The sequence below is a fragment of the Varanus komodoensis genome, unplaced genomic scaffold (genome assembly GCF_004798865.1).
Source record: "Varanus komodoensis strain SLA01 unplaced genomic scaffold, ASM479886v1 scaffold1, whole genome shotgun sequence".
NCBI classification, from domain to species: Eukaryota; Metazoa; Chordata; class Lepidosauria; order Squamata; family Varanidae; genus Varanus; species Varanus komodoensis.
Window position 1 is genome coordinate 136411365 of NW_025335268.1, and position 26237 is coordinate 136437601.

At 37.2% G+C, this 26237-nt stretch overlaps 1 protein-coding gene across 4 annotated transcripts in view; it reads left to right on the forward strand.

Moving 5' to 3' along the window:
- Positions 1–26237, forward strand: part of MAGI3 (membrane associated guanylate kinase, WW and PDZ domain containing 3) — a 265966-nt gene that overhangs the window by 213927 nt on the left and 25802 nt on the right. For 3 of the 4 annotated variants that reach the window (XM_044447426.1, XM_044447410.1, XM_044447434.1), the window contains exons 10-15: positions 3837–4445; positions 8519–8565; positions 12568–12724; positions 17085–17176; positions 19354–19546; positions 22845–23036. In XM_044447426.1, coding sequence (XP_044303361.1) covers positions 3837–4445; positions 8519–8565; positions 12568–12724; positions 17085–17176; positions 19354–19546; positions 22845–23036 — 1290 coding nt within the window. The remainder of the gene's footprint in view (positions 1–3836; positions 4446–8518; positions 8566–12567; positions 12725–17084; positions 17177–19353; positions 19547–22844; positions 23037–26237) is intronic. The other variant, XM_044447417.1, reaches the window with a different exon arrangement.

The following is a 26237-nucleotide window of genomic DNA, read 5'->3' on the forward strand; positions in this document are numbered from 1 at the left end:
TAGAAAATGGCAAATAAAACAGTCAAGGGGCTGGAGCAACTACCCTGCAAGGAAAGATTACAACATCTGGAATTGTTTAGCTCTGGAAAAGGATGAGTAAAGGGAGACATATCAAAATAATGTATGTTTTGACAAAGTGTATAGGGAGATACTTTTCTTTTTCTCATAGCTTTAGAATGCAAGGCTATCCCATGAAACTGACTGGTGGGAGTTTCAGTACAGATAAAAGGAAGTACTTCTTCACACAGTGCATATTTAAAATATAGAATTCACTTCCACATGATGTACTGAAGTCTGGGTAATGACTAGAGTTGGGGGGGGGGAAGGATGACAAGACTAGTTCTGCTACAAGTCTCTTGGGTCACATGCTCGAGTGGCTAGACAGAGAGAAAAAAAAACACAACAAAACTGTCAGGCTTACAGTGGATTGTCTATGAACAACCAAGTCACACTGGCTTATTTGCAGCCCGTTTTAGGGTGACTTGAAAGCACTCCCTGTTAATGACAGTGATGCATGTGTTAGGTGGCTCTTAAATCGGAGACAGTAGCATAGGAGTAGCAAAGGCTTGATCTATTTATGTATTTGATCTCATAGGAAAGTAACTGAATTTGAACTGTTGGAGTGCCTAGGCTGAAATCTTTTTCTCCTGCTTTGTGTTGAGTAAATTTCATTTAATTATTTTAATTGCTCAGTGCTTAATCAGTCATATTAAATCATTAGATTATATGTGAACATTATATTTTTTACCAGGAATCCAGCATGGTTTCACCCTAGCGTAACATATCAGTGTGTCTATTTGAAGAGTATTCATAATTCTCTCACTATTTTCATATGTAACCCCCAGGCAAGTCCTACTTAAATATAAGTGAATGGTATTTGAACATAGGAGGAGGCATTTCCATGCCCAAAGAACTGTTGGGCTGTCTTATTAAAACTTGCTTCCCTCAACTGGCAGGAATTTGCCTGATACTATATTTTAAAAAGAGATTTCCCAGTTTCCCAATTTGAATTTCACAAGTAACTGTTCTTTAAGAAATTAAGGTGTATGTGCATGGAAAGAGGGAACATGTGGCACAACTGTGCCTTACTGGGCCCATATAATAATACCTGTATCATGCATGGAATAGCCATACAGATGGGAAATCTTTTTGCTTCTACTTAATCAACTTGTGTAGAATAAATGAACAGTTGAGCAACTAGTTATGTGTTTTACCTTTACTAACTGCTATTTAAAAAAATAGAGCTACTTAAAATCAATGATACAATTTGCTCTTTTCGGTCATTTATTCCTCTCCTTTTTGGACTTTAGTTTAAGACCAGGGCAGGTCACAGCTGCTGTAGATTGCTTCAGGATTTTCTAAATTTAATCTTCCCTGTACAAGCGCACCCGTGATCACACCAGCCTACCCACTGAGTACCTTTGTGCCGACTCAGATCGTTTTCTCCAAGCAAGTCCAAAATCTCTGAGGCGGGCCAGATAAATCAGCATGGCAGGCCAAATTCGGCCCATGGTCCATAGTTTGAGGACCCATGCCTTAGTGTGATGAATAGGATCAGAATTGGAGTAAGAATAAACTTAAGAAAGATCTTTTTTTAATTATTCCCAAAAGTAAAATATTAATGGTTTAACCAAGATAGAGTAGCTTAAGTGAAAAGAGAAAAACCACACGAAACAAATTTCTTTTGGTAAGGGTACAGATATTCAGGTAACAGAATTCTGATGGTGTGCTTAACTTTCATTCTTTTGCTGAAATAGAACTGTGTTCAGTTAATTGTGACCTTTGTATGCAAAATGTTCTCTTAATGTGTGGGATCAGCTGGCTTTTACATTTTTTGCTTTAACAAAAAATATCTCGTTCCCTTTTTGTGGTCTCAATGCAGTCTCAAATAAAGCTTGTTTTTCTGTGCAGAACAATCAGTGGAACTTTCTGTAGCTTTCCTGCCTCTACTCTTAGATAGAGTTTGGTTGTCTGTGCACATGCTTTGGGCAGGGTGAGCACTTTCCTATAGTTCTCTTCTGCTTTCCATGAAAGCAGCAGTTCAAGGAATGTTTTCATGAGTTGCCTTTGACAGTGAGCTTTATCACCTTTGCACTCAGCCTGCCCCCCACACAGGGATTTTCATTTCATTGGTTTTCTATTTAGTTTAGAATATTTATCTTTTGGGCAGCAAGCAATTGAAAAATTAAAATGGCAAATTAAATAAAATAACAGCACAATAATTCTTAAACCAGCCATATCAAATAATTAGAAGTTTTAACCACATTCCAGTGATATAACACAAAGGGACATAGTGCATCCAGCTGAAGCAGAAATATTCTAGCACTACAGTAAGATGTAGAGGTTAACATGTCAATATTGTACCAATCATTTCAAATGGCTTCATCATTTTGAAGAATTTTAACATACTTTTAAAAGGCCTGAGCAAATAAAAAGTTCTTTACCTGTCACCAAAGGACATATAAATCAACACCAGGTGAGGCTCTGAGAAGGGGGTTCTTTGTTCAAGAGACTTGAACTTCTCTCATATCTCTGACTGCAAGGGTGCCTGAAGAGCCTCATTTGAGGATCTCATGGCTCAGGTAGGTACATACTGGAAAAAGAAATCTTTTAAATATCAAGGTGCCATGCCGTGAAAGGCTATAGGTCAAACACCAGCCCTTCAAGCTGAGTTTAGACATAAACTGACAGAAATAAAGGCAGCAAAGCACTGTTGTTACATGCTTGTAACACAGACCTAGTTGGAATTCCTGCTGCCATATTTTGCACTAAGTAAAATTATTGGACTGTATGCACAGGGAACTCCACATCCAATGCATTTGCAATAATCTATACAGGAGCACATGTATAGATCACAAGGCTATCTAGCTCCAGATATGTTTGCAGTTAAGGCACTGTTCGAAGCTAGCAAAAGTCATTTTGTACCATAGAAGCTGCTTGTAGCTTTAATGATAAGGATGAATTTAAAAGCACCCCCAAAGCTACAAATCTGATCCTTTTGGAAGATTGAACCAAAAAAGGTTAACCATCATCTGGAAGGAAGATGATTAAATAGATACCATAAACAGTGGATTAGGCTTCAGTTTATTTGTTCTCATTTTCTTATCACTAGTTACCTGTGGGCCTAACTGTCTCTTATTGCAATAAATAGATAGTTCAAAAAACCTGTAAGTATTTGCACTGTCATGGATACATATAGCTGATCAAAGTCAGATTCTGAGTTGCTTGTCAAGGATACTCTTTATGAATTTTTCCTTCAGATTGGACATATGGTTTGATAAAGAAAGATTTACAGAATTAGATGTATTCTGATTTTGCATGGATGATTTTGGTCCTATGAAATGTATGTACTTGGTACTTGCTTTAGTTTTCTTAAAAGGCAAAATTGTATATGAAGTATATTAATATGAAAATACCTGACATAGAAGGCTCTAGAAGACAAACTCTGGAAACAATAATCTGAAATATTTTGGATTGGTTTGTACTGGTGGGTACAGCAGATAACAACTGCATCTCTAATATGAGCACTGTTTCCCTTTTGAAATGATACGCACTCATGGCCTGAGTCTACAACCTATTATGCTTTATATATTTATATTATTTATATTAAGCTTTATATATTTAAAACTGTGTGGCCGTAACAGGGCCAAGACTCAGATTAAATACAAGAAAAATCCTGTTTTGTATAGCATATAGGCAAGAGGAAATTGACAATCTATGTTCATTACTACTTTGAGTAGCTCCCAGTGCTTTGATGTGACAAATAGTATTCTGATTATTCTATAATGCAGTACCAGGTTTATTTGTACTAACGATAACTCATCCACTTTTAACAGGTGATGTAATAGTAGACATAAATGGTACGTGTGTCCTTGGCCATACCCATGCTGATGTTGTCCAGATGTTTCTGTTAGTACCTGTTAACCAGTATGTGAATATGACTTTGTGTCGTGGATACCCTCTTCCTGATGAAAATGAGGACCCTGTTGTAGATATTGTTACGGCCACTCCTGTCTTAAATGGCCAGCCAGTAGCAAAAGGAGATACTTGCATGATCAGTCAGGAGTTAATACCTGGAACAATGGTTTTGGACCAGAATGGAAAACCAGGACAAATCTTAGTCAACGGACGCTTGAATGGCCCTTCCACTGATCTAAGTGAACAAAGGGCTTCAGTGTCTTCTTCAGGATGCTCTCAAGCAGAACTGGTCACAATTCCTCTGATCAAAGGACCTAAAGGGTTTGGATTTGCAATAGCTGACAGCCCTGCGGGGCAGAAGGTGAAGATGATTTTAGACAACCAGTGGTGTCATGGCCTTCAAAAAGGGGATATAATTAAAGAAATCTTTCATCAGAATGTTCAGAACTTGACACATCTTCAGGTGGTAGAAGTACTGAAGCAGTTTCCAGTTGGAGCAGAGGTGCCGCTGCTTATCCTTAGGGGAGGTAGGTATTTTTAAAATATTTCTTAAAATATCTGTGTTTCTTTTAAACAGTTTGTAGTAATGTAAAGGTTAATTCAGCACTCTGTAGAGGCATCCTTAAACCTGCATTTCTATATTTACTGGTAATAACAGAAGTATCATCAAGAAGTTTTTCCACACTTTTTGAAAAGTGTTGTAGATACAGTATAGCTCAGGGGTTGACAGCTTGTGGTCCTCCAAATGTTTTGCCCTGCAATTTACTTTAGCCCTAACCAGCTTAGCCAGTGACATAGCACCATGGGTTGTAGACCAACCTATTTCATTTATATATTTTATTTAATGCTGAAGCATTCTACGTATTTTACAACCATCTTTTAAAGCAGAGTTTAAAATGCACCAGAACGTAACAACTTTAGGAGAAAATACAATACAAAAGGTTTTAAAACACATATAAAATTTCAATAATTTAAGCAACATAAAACCTGGATTAAACACTAACAAGCCCCAACTAATTAAATGTTTTGCAATAGAGGAAAGCCTTGACCTGGCACCAAAAAGACAGCGTTTTATCGCCATCATTATTTCATTTCTTTATTGTTCCACAGCCAGAGCTGTCTGGGTGGTTTACACAGTCTATAAAAACAGATGATAACAATACAATAACAACACCAGAAAATAAAAATTAAAATGTTTAAAACAGCTAAAAACAGATGAGAAACACAGACAATAACAAGGAATAACAAAAGTGGTTGGCACCAGATGGGGAGCACATTCCACAACTGGTGAGGCAGAGGTTACCTCTAAAAAGGTCCTTCTCATTGCCAACAACTGAACCTCCCTTGGAGGTGGCAGTTAGAGGCAAGTTTCAAACGTTGATCATGTTGTTTGGATACATGGTGCTGAGACATTTTGCCAGGTATTGCAGTCCCAAGCTGTGTAGGGCTATATGGCTGAAAACCAGCACCTTGAATTGTGCTTGGAAGCTGCCCAGTGCAAGTGGGTCAGAATTGGTGTTACATGATTGGACTACTGATTTCTTTTATTACTTGGGCTGACACGTTTTGCGCAAGTTGCAGCTTCCAAGGGCAACCCCACATAGAACGCATTGCAGTAATCTAGTTAGAGATTATCAGAACATAATGAAGGTAGCAGACTATCCAGATAGGGGCATAGTGGGGCCACCAGTCAAAGCTGGTAGAAGACACTGCAAGCCACTGAAGCCACCTGGACCTCAAATAACAAACATAGATCATGGGACACCTCCAAGCTACAAACCTGCTTCTTCAAGAGGAGTGCAACCCATCTAGAACATGATGAATTCCTTCCACCAGTCAGAACTACCACCCACAGATAGCATCTCAGTCTTGTCTGCACTGAGTTTCAGTTCATTAGCCCTCATACAGGCCATTGTCACAGCCAAGCACTACTATAGCATATCCATGGTATAGCATATCCTCTGCAGCCTGCCATCCAATTTCAGGCGGCACCAATGCAGAGCAGTGCCCATCACTCCCAATTCAGACAGTCACTCCATAAGGAGACTCAACAAGGTTGTATTCCACAGCATAGGTCATCATGCAGAGTGACAGAAGCTATTTCTCTGCCAAAATCAGGCCTGAACCCTGCCTGAAAATACACTTGACAAGGCTATGTTACTAATATTTCACCTGATTTCACTGCAGTGGCGCTGGTGGATACAAGGGATGTTGGGAAGTGCCTAGCAAATTTATTGCAGCAGGCTTCCGTTGGCTTCAGGATCTCCTTGGGGCCAGTATGTAGTCGGCTCTGGACAATTCTGGAAGAGCTGCGCTGGGCAGAAAAGAGAAGTCAGATGCTTTTGGGGGGGAGGGGCTCTCTCACAGTTATAGGCATATGCTCTTGGGTATCCAAGAGAGGATGCTTAGGAGTGATTGTTATCCACCCAGGTAATCTCTGTATTCCAGAGATCAACCAGGGTGTCAGCCAGACCACCAGCATATCAGCTGGAAAGTGCCCCCCGGGCCCTCTAGAAACCATCCAGATCTATCAGCCCCTGCAGGCAGACCATGTTAATGGGTCCCATACCCCTGCAGGGTGGAAAAATCATCCCTAGTCTAAATCTCAACAGGCAGTGATCTAACCAGTATAAAAGGACTGATTCAAATTTGCCCACCTGTAGATTGCTATCCTCATGCCCAGCTGAAAAAGCAAAAACTAGAATGTACCCTGCTGTATGTGTTTGGCTGATAACATGTTGGGACAGCCCCATGGTTGTCGGAGAGTATGAAATGTTGAGCTGCCTCAGACAGTCCACTGTCAGCCTAGGGGACCTCACCATCACAGCTGAGACAACCTCTGTCAGCTCAGGTGGAGGGGGGGAGACATTGGACTGCAGGGTGGATGGTGCACCAAAAAAAAATCCCTACTGGCCCAGCACAAGATGTAAACACTCTAGGTTAGGAGTCAGATGAAGAGGGAGCCTGGAGAAAGAGAATTCCCTAATCCCCCCTCCCCTTGGCCCTCCTTAGTCCACCTTGATGCTACACCAAGTGGGCAGAGCTGGGAGAAACTAACCCCCACCCCTGTTCATCCAGCTAGTTCTTGGTTTGACATGCCAGATTGGCCACCTCATTCACTAGTCATGAATGAGGGAGATCAACCATCTGGATAGTCAAAAGATTACCCTTGCCAGTGTAGAGAAAGGCTATACACATCTGGAATAAATACAGTGATATTCATTTTGTCTTACATGCACTTACTTGGGCGTGTGTGTGTGTGTGTGTGTGTGTATGGTGTGTTTGTTTGTTGTTTCAACCATCAGTCATTTCAAGCCAAAAGATACATAAATACAGGTGGAAATTATATAAAAAGACTTAAATTAGGAGTCTCTGTCAAAATGGAAATCACCATCAAATCACACAAAAATATAGAACAGAAATTATAACTAAAGCAATGCATACTTGGTTTGAAAGAACTACAGCAACACCACTGATACAATAGAACCATTAAATGAAATCCTTACAATTCATCAAGTTGGCCCCAACAAAACTTCTAAACTGTTGGGCATCCATTGCAAATCTTGTGACTCAGAGTCAGAATCAGATAGCAAATATATATTTTATCTTGATCATCAACATCAGATCATCAAGATGAGATATCTCGTAAGTTCAAAATAATTTTACCCTGGACTCAAAACATAAAGAACTGTATAATACAAATATTTAAAATCGCCTACTATGTTATATACAAAATCACTGATCCGCTTTTTTTTTTTTTTACCATAACATCACTCTAAGGGTCATTTAATCAAGTATTAAACATTGTATAAGCCTGTTTTTATTGATGGGCTCTGTGTCCCTTTCATAAAGTTGTAGCTCTAATAGCTGCTCTATAATAGCAGTTTCTACCAAACAGTGCCAAACAGCCAAGTCATTCAATGCCCTGTGTCACTTTTCCTGTCAAAATATACATCGATCTCTCTCCTGCAAGATGCTATGACTATTTGTTAACAGCTGTCCTAAGGACTATGTTTAGCTATGGTTGTTCGCTTATTTTTGAGACGCCAAGGAGAAAATAGTGTATTTCTATTTGCTTTGTACCTGTGGGATTCTCTCTCTCTGTAACAGTGCTTAGACACCCCCCCCCGCCCATCCTCTATGCCCAAGACCTAAGGATCTGCCCATTATTCCAATATTTAATAAACTGTCTGGAATAAGTGCAGTTTCCCATTTTTCCCTTGAATTAAATTGAACAGGTCCTATTGATTGGGAGAAAAAAACACTCTTGACATGCATGCATTAAAAGGTCCACTGTTGATTATCTGCCTATCTTTACAGTTTTCAGTAATTTGGTTTAGTTGCTGCTATAAATCTGTATTGCCACTAACCTGTGTTTTTGAGTCTGCATTGCCATGTGAATTATATCTTCTAAGGTTGCCTGAAATTAAAATGTAATTTTAAGTGGGCTGGAAAATTCATAAAGTAATGAGATTTCAGTGATAGCATAGCTTTTCCATTAGGAGGACAATAAATACCGCATATATTTGTGAAAGCCAGTACAAACCACTTAGAATATAATGGTGTGATGAGTTGTATTAACAAATGTTCTCTATTTTAGGACCTTCTTCACCTACTAAAACATCAAATACCGTGAGCATTGATAATGTGAGTACTGACAATTTTATAACTTACTGTATTTTTCTCATATATTTTAAGATTCATACATGTCAAGCTGTCCAGTACTTGCAAACTTCTCTTGCCTTTGCTTGTACTGACTTGAGGATCTCCTTTTCTGTGTCTAATTTTTCTTTTTTAAAGGCCTGCTTTATACTAAATTCCAGTGAGTTTTTTTTAAATGCTCTCCTTTTTTTTACCGTCTGGGATCACTTTAAGAGGATAATGAGTTTGTTTCGAAACTATTTTTATTATTAGAGGATCTTATAGTAGTGAAAATGCCAAGCTGACTGAATAGAATCAATCACCTGTCTTTCTGCCTCTTATGTAAGGAAGTAACTGACTCTTTGGTTTCTTATCCTATGCAGATGGAAATATAAAAAGCCACAGCATAAGACGGGACTGGGGACTGTGTATCAGGGAGTATGTGCCAAGCAAGCTGTGTCACACAGGGACTAAGCTAAAAGCAAGCTGTCTTATTGCCAAACCAATTTTTCTTGGCATTACTGATAAGTCAAGTAACAAAAGTTTGATGGATAAACACTACATTGTAACTCTTACTATTTCTTCTGGATACACATGTAAAATACGTATTCGCACTCGAATAGAACAGTGCAATTTAAAAAACTATGCTGCCACAAAATATATTTTTCCAGCTTGGATTCTTCTAGCAATTAAACTGTGACTGAACTTGGCACAGCATTTTATTCCTGAATACATCATGCATGTTAATTTTTATGGTGTAGATACATGTCTTTGAACTGGATTTGTGTACAAACTAACAGATGTACTATTAAACACTGTAAAAATTATTTGTCTCTTGATCTGCCGTAATCTTCAGTTCGTGCTTTTTTTTAGAGGTGTGTGAACATGCATACATTTTTCTTCTTTATTAAAGGTTTCAGTACTGATTCAGACCTCAAAAACTGTTCCTCTTTAATAGAGTTTGAGTGGGTAATCTGAGCTCTTCCATAATTGTCATGACCCCATGCTACCACTTCTGGCAAAATACTTATTCTGTAAGAAGTCATATTGAATTTGACAAAATTCAATATCCTTCACAAAGTACAAAATTAAATATACTTTATCCTTTTGTCTACTTAGAGGAGCAAAATATCCAAAGATTTCTCCTTGAACGTTATTTGAGAGAGCTTGTTCTCACTCTCACTGTGATGCCTCACATGTGTACATGTGAATGTATATACTTCTGCTTTCTCTTTCTTTCACAGACATGTAGATTTTGTGGAAGGGCAGAGTGCAGAATCTTAGGCCCAGGGGTCGCTTCTGACCACTGGCAGTTTCAGTCATACCCCTGTGGGGAGGGGTCCTCAGAAGTCTATGCTCCCTTTGCTCAACCACTGACTATGTGGTGGTTTCCCAGCTTTTAGTGAATGTTTGCCCCATTATCAAATGTTTACACCCCCCGCCCAAAGGCTTAGTTACTACCAATAGAAAGTTTAAGCTAAAATACGCTGGCATTTTGAGACTTAACCCCACCACTTTGGCCACTTTTGACCACTGGAATGCAGTGCTTGATTTTCTTCAGAATGGAAAGAAGTTATTTTAGGGAGAAACTAATTTTGGAGTTAATGGATAGCCAGATTTTTGAAAATCTACTGTTGAACACAGTTGAATCCTTGGGACTAATTTAATTGCAGAATATAAGTTGAGTAAATAAATAATTTTTGTTAACTTTTGTTGGCACAAAAATAGACATGCATTCAACCCCTATTATTAAAACAAGGTATATCTAGGAAAGGATTTCAGAACTGAATGCTTAATTCTTACAGAATAGAAACACTCTAGTCATCAACTGCTATACAGAGATCATTTTTTCAAACCACCAAAAACCTTTAAAACATTAAAATGCAGGTGTAATATTAACTGCACTAAACATAAACTGGTGTCATGTATTTTGTGAGCTAATTTGGTTTAAAAGGGCAACTTCTTATGTTTATAAACATGTGAGAAGTATCCAACTGTAAACTTCTTAAGAGATTTTCTCTTGGCAGACCTGCATCTCACTGAATACTTATTCAAATAAATATGTGTTGCTTGGCAAACACATTTGAAGCTTTGTCTGAATCTAGAGCACACATTGAAAATCAACTAGCTATATGAAACTCTGAAAACATACAATCCAAATACAGCAATCATCTTTTCTACCTAGTAAGAGGAGGATTATTATCTGTTGCATAATTTTTAGGGGCTTTAGGTTTAAGTTGCTTCCGTCTGCATATTTTTCCATTTGTTACTTTAGAGATTTATACCTGCTGTTGTAACACTTATTTATACAAGTGAGAGAAGCAAAGTGCTATAGATTTTATGAAGGTTAGTTAAATACAGTTTAATTATCACACCCCATAAGTGCTAGTTTTTTTCTTGTAGATATTAGTCGATTTTAATCATTCTGTTTCAGTAGTGCTTATTTATTTGTTCATTAAATTTCTAAACTGTGGCTATTGTCCCACTTGGGCTATCTGGGCAGTGTACCTTTTTATCATAAAAGCAACAAAAATAATTAAACTCCATAAAATAATACAATATAGATAAGGTATATAGCTTAAAATCATCAATTAATATTCACTATGAAAGTCAATTCACTATATGAAAGTCAATTATTAAAATATCTAGAAAACAGAACAGTCTTTCTTTGGTGCTGAAACAATTTTTATTTATTAATTATAGCAATTCTAATTATTAAGTTTAGAATTTATTTTTGAAAGAGCTTTGGGCAAAATCTAGCAAGGATGTACAAAATCTATATAGCAACTGGTGGATCTTTCTAGTTCCATGATGTAAGCAAGATGCACCACTTATGCAAGAGCGTTTTTGTGTTTCCTTGGGGGAAGCTCTAAAATGAGCAGAAAGGCATATTTCTGGAGGAGGCAGGTCAGCAGAGCCTCCTTCCAGAAACAAGTGTTTCTGCTTGTTTCAGATTGCCCCTGAAGAACCAAGTTGCTGTTGTGCAAGTGGAATTGTTATGGCATAAAAGAACAAGCAGTGCTGCATGTACAATAATCCTTACTGTAAACCTCAGCATAAGCGATTATTATTATCATCGCTGCATTGCAAATAGAGGGGTGAAGCACAAAAAATACTTGCTTTCCTAAGTCTATGTAGTGAGCACAAGGCCAAAGTGAGATTTGAGAACTATTCACAGTCTATACTACATAGCACAAAATTCTTTAAAGAGAAGAAAAAAGCGTAGCATAACATTTCAGAATAAAGGCATAGCAAAAGAAGAAGGGGACGGCAGAGAATGAGGTGGCTAGATGGAGTCACTGAATCAGTCGGTGTGATCTTAGCTGGACTCTGGGGGATGGTGGAAGACAGGAGAGCCTGGAGGAATGTCAACTATGGGGTCACGATGGGTCGGACGCAACTTTGTGACTAACATAACATAAATATTTGGCAGGTTATCCATAATCCTTCCCAAGCATCATATGAGGCAAATGCATCAAGTTGTCACCACTTACCATATGCATCACTAAATTCCATTGGCATACATGTCATCTCATTATAGCAGAGGTATGTGGAAAGGGAATGAAACAAAATTAGTTAGCATGTGATGCCCTTTTTAGGCCAATTATTAGGTAGAATCCAAAGGGATTGTCAGAAGCTTCAAGGGTGCTCTCAGAAATTTGGGAAATGCTTCACCCCAAGTTATTCCATAAGTGCTTATTGCTTTATCATTCCCTGTTCCAGCGATACTACTAATGTAGTCTTTAATGCATTAGTTAACTTTTCATATTTAAAGTTTCAAAGCAGGTGCAGAGAAAAACTAAATTTGCATTTCTGGATCACAATTTCAGTGGAAAACATGTTCTGGAATTTCCCAACCCGTAAAAAGGAACACTTACACTCTCAGAAAATGTAGACTGAAGCTCACCATGCATTGTGTGGGTGTGTTCCTTACTTCAATATTATATAAGCATGTTTATGTGTCCATTTTTCAACTTAGTTCACAGTTAGTCTTCCTGTTTGTTTCAGAAGGTAGATAAGCGGGAAAATTCAGGAAGTCAAGAAGCAATCAATGAGTCGGTCCCACAGCCTATGCCCTTTCCACCTACTGCTGTGAGGTCAGCTTCGCCAAAGCTAGACCCTTCAGAAGTCTATCTGAAGTCCAAAACATTGTTTGAAGATAAACGTAAGTACAGAGTAATTACATTTTGCAGGAAAAATTGCCAGAAATGCTTTCACTCTGTGAATTCTCAAGATCAGTCCTAAAAATAAAGTGGTAGAGTAGTAAGAGTGACGCTAAGCATGTGTAGTGTCTATTTTATGATTTAAGTGTTATTTTCATCAAAAGGAAACCCTCAAACAATTGCCATTTTCATTTTAATTGAAACAAATGTTAAAGGAATTGGGAATGCAATCTATGCATATTAAACAGGAAAAAAGCCCCATCTCTCCCAGCATTCCCCAGTCAGGCATGCTGAATACATCTAAATAGACAAATGATTGTACCCTTAGATGCCCCCAGTGATGTCAGTTTGGGGTGGTGGGGAATTTGCACTGGAAAAATTTAGGTTAATTAATTTTGCATAGGAAATCTTTCCAATGAAAATTAAGTTGATGCAGCTAGGAAAGCAGTGATTAGAGGGGATTACATTAATGGATTAACCAATTAAATGCTAATAAAATGAATTAAAAATGTGAATGCAAATAAAAATAAAAGGTGAATTAAAAAATCCTCAATTGCTGCAGGAAATGAAATGTTTTGAATCCCGACACAAAGAATGTGAATTATGCAGTTTACACACACAAATGACCAAGAGAAATTAAATAAAATTATTCGACATGACTAAAATAACAATAAATTTGCAATACATAAGCCAAAATTAAGAATGTATGGATTAATTAAAAAATTAAAATTACTAGATGGCAAAAGAAAAATGCACAAAACAGAATTGCTGTAAAAATAATAAATAACTATGAATATATTTTATATAATTAAAACATACTCATCTAATTCAAATATGTCAGTCTTTCAAAAATTCAGTTTAAACAAACTGAGAAGAATATCACCTATTTTTTAATCAATAGATTTCTCCCAAGGCAGTACATGTGATCAAAAGCATTTGCAATGGTCATAAAGTTTATAAAGTTTATAAATTTTTTGTATATGCCACCTTACCTGTTGAAATGTTCAGCCACATTTTAGAGGAAAACTACACTTTTATCCTCCTACAGCTCTTCAAAATAAATCTACCAGCATTCTGGCAACAGTTTTGCTACTGTAATTGTACATCAAGAGTTAAATAGAGACATTTATATAATATAAAATGATGGAAGTTTAGATCTAATCAGGGTTTGCCACATGTCCATTTCCTCTTGAATAAAATATCTCAAAATACAGATTTGAACACAGTTGAAAAAATTAATAAAACTAAATTACAAACCTCTTTATTGACTTATTGGAAATGTGCTTACTAAATGGACCAAATTTAAATTTTCTTAGCTTGGAAAAATTGCATCAATAAAGAAAGTGGTGATATCTAAACTTAATTATTTTTTCCAGACTCCTTTTCTCCTCTGTTAGAAAATTATTTTTATGAGTAGCAAACCTTATTTATGCATTTTATTGATATCAATAAAAAGCTAGATTTGCTAGCAAAGTATTATTCCAACTTGCAAGTGGGGAGGCCAGAGGAATTCCAAATGTGGAACTTGTTTACTTTACTTTTATTTAGTAAATAGCAAAAATTATTAGTGGGATTTAAGAATTGGAATGCCTCCCTTGTAATGGTTAAATTAAAGAAATAAAGTTACTGAATACTATTGACATATTAGGCTGGCAGCCACTCGCCTATTTCAACAGAGTTCAATTCTCTGCCACTGACGTGGTTGAGGTGCCCAGTGTTGCTGTCTCTATTTATTCCATGTTATTCTGAGATACAGATGTATTTCGGTGACATATATATAATTTTCTCACATATTTCCAAGAAATAATCACCTGAAGAAACATTAATTACAACTTTGAAGCTGCCAGGCTTTCCTAAAACTGTATTTGTAGTTCACACAGATTCTTTCTTTTCTAATTAACTTATGAAATAGAAATTTTCTGTAGAAGAATTGAATGCTGGGAAAAAAAAAGATGGTTTGGGAATTTTTTTGCCCCACATGACTGCCCTTCTTTCATTTTCTGTTTATCCACATATCTTGCGACTCTTAAAAGAGGTAGCTTTGATTTAACTGAGTACATGTATTTTCTTGTGTAAGCGTAACACTGTAACATTCTGGCTTAAACATCATTTTTCCTGGAGTAATGTTGGGGTTCAGATCAAGTCAATAAGTAGACAACTGTTCGTAGACTTTCAAAAATTAATGTACTTTCAGCAAACATGAATATTTCCAACTGAAACAAGGTGATCAAACTACCTTGAAGCTGTTCTAGTCTTCTCTCTCCTTCTGAAGCACTCCCCAGTTAGATAGGCAAAAGATGCCACAGTGAAAATGTAGGGCAAGAGGATGGGATATTGGATACCCTTAAGACATTGATAGTATTGCATCCTAAAACACTTAAAACCATTGCAAAAATAGCAAACTACAGCAAGAAAATTGGACAACATTGTCTCCATTAAACTTTAGAAACCTTGTTAAAGTGATAACTAGGTGAATTAGGGTAGGTAGTAGCTAGGGTGTCACAACAGAAAACACTAAACAAGTCAAGCACAACTTTATAGAAGACTGTATACAAGCAGGGCGAAATACTTACGCACAATCTAATCTTTGCATGTATTTCTGGATACTGTTTCCACTCTGCCCTTGCTCTCAGTAGAACTGATCCCAATGCAAATAATCTAACCAGAAACTCTTTAGTCAGCAATGAATTTAATGTATGAAGATTGGGTTGGGGGTAGGGCTATCAGCCATCAACTTCTGACGGTCATAAAGGTTTTGTTGGATTTTTCACCTCTAGTCTTACCTCATCAGTTTTTGTCTGATTTTACTAACAGACATGGGATGATAGCACCCGGCTGGTTCTGTTCTTAAGTGTTTCATTAAAGTTTCAAATTGTTGGATAAGGCAACATTATCAAGTCTAAAAAGAATTAAAATGTGTTTAACAGTAAGATGGCCATCAAAAAGATGCCCTAATGCACCAAGGCAACAACAAAGTGCTTATAAAATTATGTACTATTGTATCTCAATGTATTTTATCATGTTGTAAGCCGCCCCGAGGTTTCGGCAAGGGGCGGCATAGAAATGTTATAATAATAGTAATAATAATAATAATAATAATAATAATAATAATAATAATAATAATAATAAATATTAGGGAGCGTTGTATTTATTCATATTATTTTTCTTGCCTTTAGTAATAAATAATACTTCTAAAATTTACAGGTAAAATAAAACATGTAATTGTTTACATGTTATTTTCAAAATAACTATAATAATTGCATTTATATCTCAACTTTCTTCTTGAGAGAAACCCAATATGGCTTACATATCTCCATTTTATCAGTCACAACCCTGTGAGGTAAGTTAGGCTAAAAGTGAATGACTATCCCATGAGGTTCGTGACCAAGTTGGCATTAGAACCCAGATCTCTTAGGGTAGTTGTAGAGTAGCTGGAGCTAGTTGATCCAGTAGCCGTGGCAGAGTAGTCCAACTTAAACAAGTATCTGTGAACCTCTCTCACTCTCTTGGTCATACATCGCCCTTTATGTATTGGTGGATTCACCTGAGTTGGAGCAGGATCCATTCTATTGTCTCCATTTTTCACCTCCTAGAGGTACATACTGAAATAGTAGTTATTTTCTTATTTAAATAATGCTATGTACGTTGCTTATTTTTAAGTGTTAATCTTGTACCATGCTACTTCCCGGTTCCTGTATAAAGATAATCCCTGTAGGAGAAGCATATACCAACTAATGCATAAATCTGGCTTAATATTTATTTTGCCACAGATATAGAGGCTGGGAAGTTTCATACGATTCAAGGTATATGAAGGCATCTATTGAAATGTAGCCCTCGGCATCCTAGATTACAGTATTTATAGGAGCAGTAAATGCTGCAAGTCCACAAACACAAAAGTTAAATAGCATGTGTGCCTGTGTTAATTAGTTGTGGTTTAAAGGAGAGGAAAAACACTATTTTTTATAAAGCTTTCCTGCCTGGTCACCTGGAAGCAATCCTTGTCCTAGTCTGATGGGTAGCCTATCAGAAGTAATTTGTTGCGGTGAACTACTGAGAGAATATATGTAGATAAAATGCCATATAAGTTTAGAAATAAATAAAATGATAAATTTATTTGTGAAACATTTGTTAGGAGCTAATTCCTAATGAACTTGAATTTGTGTCGCATGTTCTGAACTAGTTAATTTGCTTTAAATGGAAATGTTTGCTAAAGTATGGTGCCAGTTTTCTTTTTCATCAGTTCCTGTAAGCATTTACAGAGAACTTGTTAAACTGCTGTCAAGTTCATCAAAGATCCTTTAAATTAGTTGAATACTTTAAAAAAAATTCTGACACCGTTCTTTCCTATCTGGAATTCACTAGCTCCAAACACAAAGGATTTGGATGTTTTCCTTCGAAAACAAGAGTCTGGCTTTGGCTTCCGGGTCCTTGGAGGAGATGGTCCTGATCAGACAGTAAGAAAAGACTTTTGTTGCTTTATGTTCGTGGTGTTAAAAATCTTATATGGCCTTAATATCTTCCTTGCTTTATACTTTATATTACTGTCAGCATCTCAATTGCAATGTGTTAAAATTGGGAGTTTTTTTGGTCATCTAAGCACTTGAACAGTATTTTGCAGAATAGTGGACAAGTGGTGGCTGAAATTACAGAACAAGTTACTATTACCTGTGAATCAAATTAGTGATAAATATGTGAAGAAAAATTGGAGCAAAAACTACCTGCCTGCTCCTCATGAAAGCTGTAGAATTCTCAGGCCTCAGTGCTTGCACAAGTTTATAGAACTGATTAGCAGACAAGTGCTGAAAAAGTTTTCTGAAAATAGTTTTTTTTTTCAGTCACATCTTATAAGCATTAGGATCTATGACTGTTGAAAATTTATTAGGAAACCTGAAAGTACAGTATAATGTGCAATGAAATACTTACTATTTATCAACTTTAGCAACAGATGAAAGAGAATTTGAATGCTTGAACAGATGTGCTAGGTCAAATCTGAATAAAGGTAAAGTAATTATCCAGGCAGGCAAGAGCCTATAATGTATATAATATATTTGTTTAATTAATTTGTTTAATATTATTTAGTCCATTGCAAAAGCCAGTATTCTTTACAAATATAAAAAACACATATCATTGACTTGTTGTTTTATTGCAAAAGCTGTACCTTGATGAAGTGGCAAAACTGCTTAATAGAAATGTGTAATTAACAGTTACAGGGAAAATGTAATCAATCTAAATGTTAGATTAAATAAAGGTTCAAATTATATGCTTCCTTAAATATGCGGGTATTAGCAGCCCATGTCCCCTAGGAACAGCTAAAATATGCATATGCTTGTAGTGATGTCACTGTGTCCAGAATTTACCCGGTCTTCTCCGTACTAGCCAATTAGGTGGAGCAGGGAAATGCTGAGTGCAACGAGGTCACATGACAAGATTGTTTTAATTAAACTTTACCAGATGACTTGGGTGGGTAAGGAGGTAACATAGTTTAGTCCTTGTTCTGAAACATTCCTTGTTTCCTAGAGTTGGACATCCTTGCTCTTGTTCTGCATTGGAAATGCCGCAAAGTGCTTATTGTTGGGCTGTTTTCTACATTAGGGCCGGGATCCGTAGAACCCGGTATGTGAGCAGAAATAACTTCTGTGCATGTATGTGGGAGGAGTTGGGGGATGTTTATTACCTTCCCAAGTGCATATTCCCTAGGTTGCATCACATACTGCTCTTGGAGGGTGTTCCCCGACTCTCAAGAATTGTTTTCCAATGAGTTTAAGGGACTGCATTGGGAAGGGGAAAGCCGGCAAAATTGTAGTGCAGCCAGATTTTTTTTTAATAAGAAGGGCCCTTCTTGTCAGAAGAGGTGATTTATTTTTATCTACTATGTCATTTCCAGGGCTGCAGGTAATGATAAAAACATGATATTTGGGATGTATGCAAAACTTCTTGTAGATCAAGTGTGAGGTTGGAATGAATAACTAAATTAGAATCATAGAACTCCAACTGTAATAATGGAACTGTCTCCTCTCTCCCTGTGCCTAGCCACTAAAAGTAAATTAAATGAAAACCTGCCTTACAATTTCTGAAATCTCCAGGATTCAAACTTTGACAAGTTTGCGGTAGGAAGATAGTGCCTAATAAGAGGCAACAACTGAGCAAGCAACTCTGCATGGTCTTGACAGTTTGATGATACATAGATAAGTGTAAAAATACACCCTGAATCTATGGAAGTTTTGATTTCAGCACAGGCTAAACTGTCTTGAGCATTCTGGACCCAGGTCTTTATAAGTAATTACCTCATCTGAAATTCAGCTAAGACCATGATAAGGGGATTGATGTAAATATTAATCCACTGGTATTATGTGCCTCCAGTGGCACATCCCAAGCAGAAGGAAATTTGCTTCATTTTGAGTCAGCTGAATCTTCTGAAGTCCAGGGCAGTCATCTGAAGAAAGCATTGCATTACAATGCTAAATTATTTTACAAATGTTTTTATTCTAAGAGCTGCAATTTTAGCTATGCTGATCACCCAAAATGCCTCTTTAGGTATAGTAGCATTTGGGAGTGAGCACTCTTTCATACTTAACCAGACTGTTCAATATTCTGATGTATGCATGTCCTTGCTCTCCCACTTTGCTCTTAGATCTACATTGGAGCCATCATCCCACTGGGGGCAGCAGAAAAAGATGGTAGACTCCGTGCTGCTGATGAGCTTGTATGCATTGATGGTATCCCAGTCAAGGGGAAATCACACAAGCAAGTTCTGGATTTAATGACCAGTGCTGCACGTAATGGCCAAGTGCTGCTGACTGTTCGCAGAAAGATCTTCTTTGGCGGTATGTGCTTTATCAGTTAAGCACTTGATATCACCTTATGTCATGGCAAGCGATTAGCCAAAAATCCTTTCTCCATGTCTCTTATAAGTTCTGTCCACTCTTGTCACCACCAATTTTAGGAAATTGATTATATGAAAAAGAGATTAAAAGGTGATGGAAGAAAGAAAGGTGGCAATACTGTGAGATATGATGCAAGATACTTACCAATAGACTATTAGCCTTCAGAAATAATGCTGCATTTGAGGCATTGAAGAAATCCCTACATCAACTTAGATTGTTTTCTGTAAGCTTAGAAAGACAATGGGTCAGATCCAGGTTAAGTCATGTTTTAGTTAATTGAAGGTCCTTGCTTATCAGGCACAGCCTTCTTGTAAATGATGCCATCTGGCACTTCCAGCAAGGTGAAGCCTCATTAGCAGGAAGGCAGAAATGAAACTTTGCAGCACCCATTTAAATGCCTTAATTCATCTGTCTTCCCTTTAACATTTTGGTTAAAAGTGGCGGTGGGGGGTGGGGGAGATAAAGAGATGTTGAAAGGCCATCCTTTAAGAAGGTAAAGAAGATGGCAAACAGAAGAGGGGCCTTCTCAGTGGCTGTACCCCATCTGTGGAATGGCCTTCCAAAAGTAGTTTGCCTGACACCATCTTTACAATCTTTTCAGCGGCAAGCAAAAACAGTCCTCTTCTCCAGACATTTGAAGAATTTATTTTATATTATGATGTTATTTATACTACTTTTAGTCTTAATATATTTTAACTTATTGATATTTGAACCTTCCGTGGCATATTCTGTTTTATTGTATGTTGCTTTTATATGCTTAAAATTGGATGTTTTTTATATAAAATTGTTGTGATCTGCTTAGAGAGTCTTCGGACTAGTTATAGTGGAATATAAGTTGAATAAATAAGTAAGTAAAATAAAAGAAAACTCCTAATCTTGAAATCTTGGGGGGAAGACAATCTAACAGAGACACCACACCTTATTCTTGCAAACCCCCCTGCCATGGTGGGAAAAGTGACGAGTGCATGACTCAGAAAAGGCAGTGAGTGTGTTACTTGTCACAACCACTTGCATTTATTTCCGCCTTTCACCAAACCCATATTGGGAAAGATACTGATACTTGTGCTGTCACAGACAACCAGCGTCAATGTCACCTGACTACCTCCCATGCTGTAACTCAGATTAGGACTGCCATTTTTGAAAAGATAAAGGCAGCTGTTATGATGGCTTGACTTTCAAGGCTGCAGCTCCACACCAGGCTTGTCTTGGATAGTAGTAATTTTGTTTGGTGACCCCAGTGGCACAATTTAATCCTTGAAGTCTTCTTTATCAAGGTTTCAAGTAAAGTGATAGAGCAGAGAACAGCAAGACTATAAACATCAATTGAATAAATTAATTGAATGGGCATCTTTAGAAAATTGAGAGAGACCTAGGTCTTGTCTAGTGATGTAAAGTTTCCAGAAATTTTAATGTTGTGGGGTAGCAGTGATGGGATGAAATGATTTGCTGGTAAAGCCATACAGAAGGATTTTTATTTAAAAAAAAATCCACATACTTAGTTTTAGCACTCTGTACATTTGTAAAGTTACTTTGCTATTGTAGTAACATAAGATATGCTATGTATTATTTAATTGCTTATAAGATTACCTTTAAAATTCAAAACAATTAAAATTAATAAAATTTTAGGTGCAAACCAAATTATATAAAAATATATAAATTTGTACCAGATTTGAAGCTGACATCATGCAGTAATTATTTATTTGGGCACTAATAATAACATTGTGTTCCAACTTGATGAATGCTGTTTCTTTTCAAGGTAGGAAATGTTCAGGAGTTGTTTACCATTGCCTTTTTTGCATACTATTAACCAGAGTTAGTTTGAGCATTACTGCCACTGTCTGTGAAAGATCATCCATCAGTGTATATATCACTGCAGTAGTTCACATTCAGGAGTTTCTGCACCCTCCCCCCATCACCATTCTTTTCAGCTACTCCTGAGGAAGGTGGATGCACCTTAAGTAGATGTCTCAGCTTTGAGCATTCCACCTTGGATGACCCTGCTGGGAGACTAGGCCAGCGAAAGAGTCTGGCCCCTGACAGCATTGCTCTTGGCTTCTTTGACGTGTTCAAACCCCTTCACCATGTGCTCCCTCCAATCAATCTCCCTCTCCCTCCCTATATATTTGTCACTATATCAAGTGGCAGATATACAATATCAAAGATGTGGTACCTATCATATTTTATATATTGTATTTTAGCTGGAGGCTGATGTCATTCAGTTTTATAGAAGAGCTGTAAATGTGGGAACATCTCTTGAAGGACAGAAAGAAGAAGAAAGCAAATTTCTGTCTTTGAAACTTAGCCTATATTATTTCCAGCACTGGTGTTCATTGTTGTAGTATCATTTCTGAAGCAAAAGTAAATTTGTTAAAGTTATTCAGCAACACACAGGACTCATGCAACAAAAGGGGGGAATATATCACTGCTAACTCTCATTTCCAAAGCTCAGGAATCTATAGGACATTAAAAGCCTGATAAAAGGAATAGCATTTTGAGGGAATACTCTTCTCTGTATCCATATATGTGCACACAGACTGAACACCCATATACCCCAGATTCACACAGAAAGTGATGCACAGATGGTCTTCCCAGAATTGCTCTTTCTTATCTGAGCTGTACAAATCAGCTGAAGCAGAGATGCTTCTGATCAGCTAGACTGTGGAGTGGTCCCAGCCAGTGCTACACTGGAAATGAAGGCTGTGGCCTTTCTGCAATTCAGCTGGGTAGAACCATTTGTCTTCATCCCCTGTGTAGCTCGCAAGTTTTGAAGATCTGGATTTCCCTGCTGTGTGTTAGAGCTGTGGAGAGGTTCCAGTTTCTATCACCAGAACAAGCTAATGGGGATAAAACTGTTGAGGGGTTCCAGTTTCATCCCCAACAGGTGAACTGGGATTAGAGATTAAGAGTGGCAAAGAGGGCCTATTCTTCTTTGTAGTATGTCATAATTAAAAGTAAATGGGCAGAATCACTGGACATGCATTCCCAAGAGCCATGGCTGCCCTATGAATATCAATTTTGTAATTTTGATATTTTCCTAATGAATCAGAGCTGGATTAAATCAATCTGTTTGGATTCCTTGCAGTAATGTAATCTGAGATGTAAATGTTATACAGTATACTTTTGATGTAATTCTGTGTTTTAGCTACCCTGCCAGACTATGGCTAATTTTGGTACGTACTCTACATGTGGGCTTTACATTTACTGATTCATTCTTGTGCCTATTTTGTGGTATTTATAGTAGACAAGCAATCAGAAGAAGAGTCATCATCCCAAGCTCCCATCTCCTCCCAGAATGGTTCTCCTAGGCCAAACCGAGTAGAGCTACTCAGTAAACAGCTCCCAGAGGCCTATGAAGTTGTGCTGCAACGGAAGGAGAATGAAGGATTTGGTTTTGTAATCCTTACCTCAAAAAACAAGCCACCACCTGGAGGTAAGTATTGTGGGTCGTCAGCCTTACTGCTCAAGGTATTCAAGATAGACTTGTTTGATTCTGTGGTCCAGAATGTTTGACCAAATAACTTAAAGCTGTTTTTTCTATTATAACGACATAATTAGTCCTTTTCTAAAATCTTACATATACCTTTTCTCCTCAATGTCTGAAAAATGTCTTCTTCCCTTGGAAATAACAACTTTGTAGAGCAAATACTGTCAACTAGTAGTGCAATCATACCAAGAGACAGTGGGAGGTAAATGGTTGCCTGCAGCTGCTGGCATTCACACTTGAGTAACGTGCACAACTGACCATTGCAGCATATTGTACATGAGCTGTCTTTGAACATTGCTGCAGTCAGATAAGGCAGAATTCTGGCTCATTATTCACAAGCAACATGCTTGTGCATAATCTGTAATCCAGACAGTGGCTTGTTGCTCTGCTGACAAACCAGAACAGGAAAGCTTCAGGCTCTGGCTTGTTACAAAACTATCAAATTAGGAGCCCAAGTTTGTCTTTCGCAGAAAGCTATTACTTTTTTAGTTTATGGACAGTTTAGTTACTCAAGTTTACATGGAAAGCTAAGTAGACGCTATCGGAGTAGAGGCTATCGGAAAGTGTTCATATGTTGCTCATATACAATAAATCAGAATTCTCAGCAATTTTGACATTACACATAAAAATGGCACCGACATATTAGAAATATGATCTTTTAGCTCAGAAGTGCATTGTGGTTTATCTATTTTCCTTTCTTTTGCTGTTTTACCATGCCTGCTGTTTTTAACGCAATGTTATGCAAGCTGCTTTAAGAGCTGTTTTTCTTCTGTTTAAAAATTATGGTATTGTGATATATAATTATCCATCTTGAAATATTGTGGGGTAGGACAATATTTGTATGGGGGCAGGGAAGTGAGTTTCTGGTTCTTCCTTGCCAAAAGCTATTTCTGAGGTTTCCACTTGTGGGATGGAACACAAGTAGCTGCAGTGTGTTTGGTTAATTATTTTAAAAGAATAGGTTCACCTTGTGCAAGTGAAAGTACTGCTCTAGTTGTACAAGGCACCATTGGATCTGAGCTATTATTTAAATATATAATGTAGTTTCAGAAAATTTCTAGTTGTGGCTCCAACCTAGACATTTGGATACAGAATGCAGATAGAACAGTATGGCAATATTTCCTTATGAGAATTATTATATAGCACTTACTGATTTATGTGAACTCAGGAATACTGATCTAGTTGGCAGTCTTTACACACAGTATTTTGTTTAAAACTTTTATTTGGCATGTCAATAAACATATTTCTGCCGCAGATAGCTGTAGATTTCTTGGAACACTGGATGTGTTGAGACTTGTTCTGTCTAACCAGCTTATTTGCTGATAGAAAATGGGCATGAACAGTTTCAGCTCCTGATTTCTTTATATAAAACATGCATGAAAAGTATAACAGCAGGTCGGGCTGGCATTTTCTGATCAGCTGGCAACCCAACACATAATTTATTTTGTTTAGAGTGTTCAAAAACTTAAAACAACATATAAAAGTTTAAAAAATGGAATAGTAGGTTTGTTTAGATGGATAAATTATGTTTTGTAATAACTAGTTGTGATGTTAGCTTCTGAATTCTTGTTGGTTATATATGTCTGTTTTTACCTATGTGTAAATCTTAATCCATCATTTTTTAATAGTTGTTCTAATAATAGTGATTGCTATTGCTGAAGTTATAGCTGGGTTCATACACAATGCTAATGCATGGCATGGGGTGTTGAATTCTGGGTTGCTCTCTTTGTTGCTTTGCTGACAAACCATGGTTTGGTAACCCTGAACAATCCAGAAAGAGAGCACTTAACTCTGGTTCATACATCAGTGCAGCACATTATTGATTTTTTACCCCTAGTTATCATGGATGCACATCACCTGCAAGCCACTTCTACTTTCTGTAGATAACCACCAATCAGCATGCTTAGGGATTGTGAGTATGATATCTGAACCTAGAATGATTTACCATTTAGGGGCTAAACAGCCCAATGGTTAACCTATGCTTTGCTATTGGATTAACTTCTGAGTTGTTTAGCCCCTAAATAACTGAATAGTCCAGGCTCAGATGTCATGCTGACAGCCTCCATTTCTCCAAATGGAAATTGTTTACAAAAAATGGAAGGTGTTTGCACACAGTGTATGTCCTAGGTAATGATAAGTTAATTAAGCGATGAGTTCCTGCTGTGACATGTGAATGAACCCATGGTTTATTGTTGGGTTGTGAACTTTCCATCGTTTAAAACATGGGTTGTTTTTCTGTGTCAATCCAAAACTGTGGCATGCTCATAGGTTGTTTCATCAAGCTATGAAAATGGTGGGTATGCAAGATGCTAAAAAGTCCCCAGCTATACTACAGTACTGCAAAGATATTTGGAAAACAGGTAGGGACCAGGTGAAGGAGAACAATCCAGGGATTGGGGGAGCATGGATTTGCTTTTCTACCACGGGTCAAAATTAGGACTGTCTTGTAACACCTGTGCCTGTGAGCTAAGGACTATTTTAACAACAATAGCTAATTTCAGATTTCTTGGACTAGGAGTATGCTTTTTTAAATGACTTGTTCTTATACGTCATTTAGTATAAGTGCCTTGTTACAGGGCACTTAGTGAAGTAGCAACTGGCTGTGAAATATGAAGTATTGCTATGGTGCTAGGTCAGGAGATAGCGATTCTTCTTTTTTATTTGTAAAATCAGTTTCTATGGAAACCATTAGAATTGGAAGCTGTCACCTTCTGATGCTATAGATTATATGTCCCGTGTTAGAAATATGAAATATGATTTTCATGCTACCTAGTCAGAGTCTAAACAACATCTAAGAGGAAATTATTGTTGTTATGTAAGCCAAATTCTCCTATGTAATTCTGATGCTGCATAATACAAAGCATAGCATCGAAAAATAAGGTGTTATATTTGGCACTGCTATTGAAAATAGGAAACTTTTCTAGAAGGTAATGGGAAATAAAGATGTCGAACCTATATTTTATCACCATAAGAACAAAAATAGCAGCTCTGGGTTCTATGGAATACTTCAGTGGTATTGTTTATTTTAATACTGTGTACACTTGAATTCCTTTTTTACCAATTAAAATTAACCTACTGTGTTTCATGTTGATTGGTTTGCACATGACATCAATGGCTAAATTGTTTAAAGCATAGGTTGTCAGGACA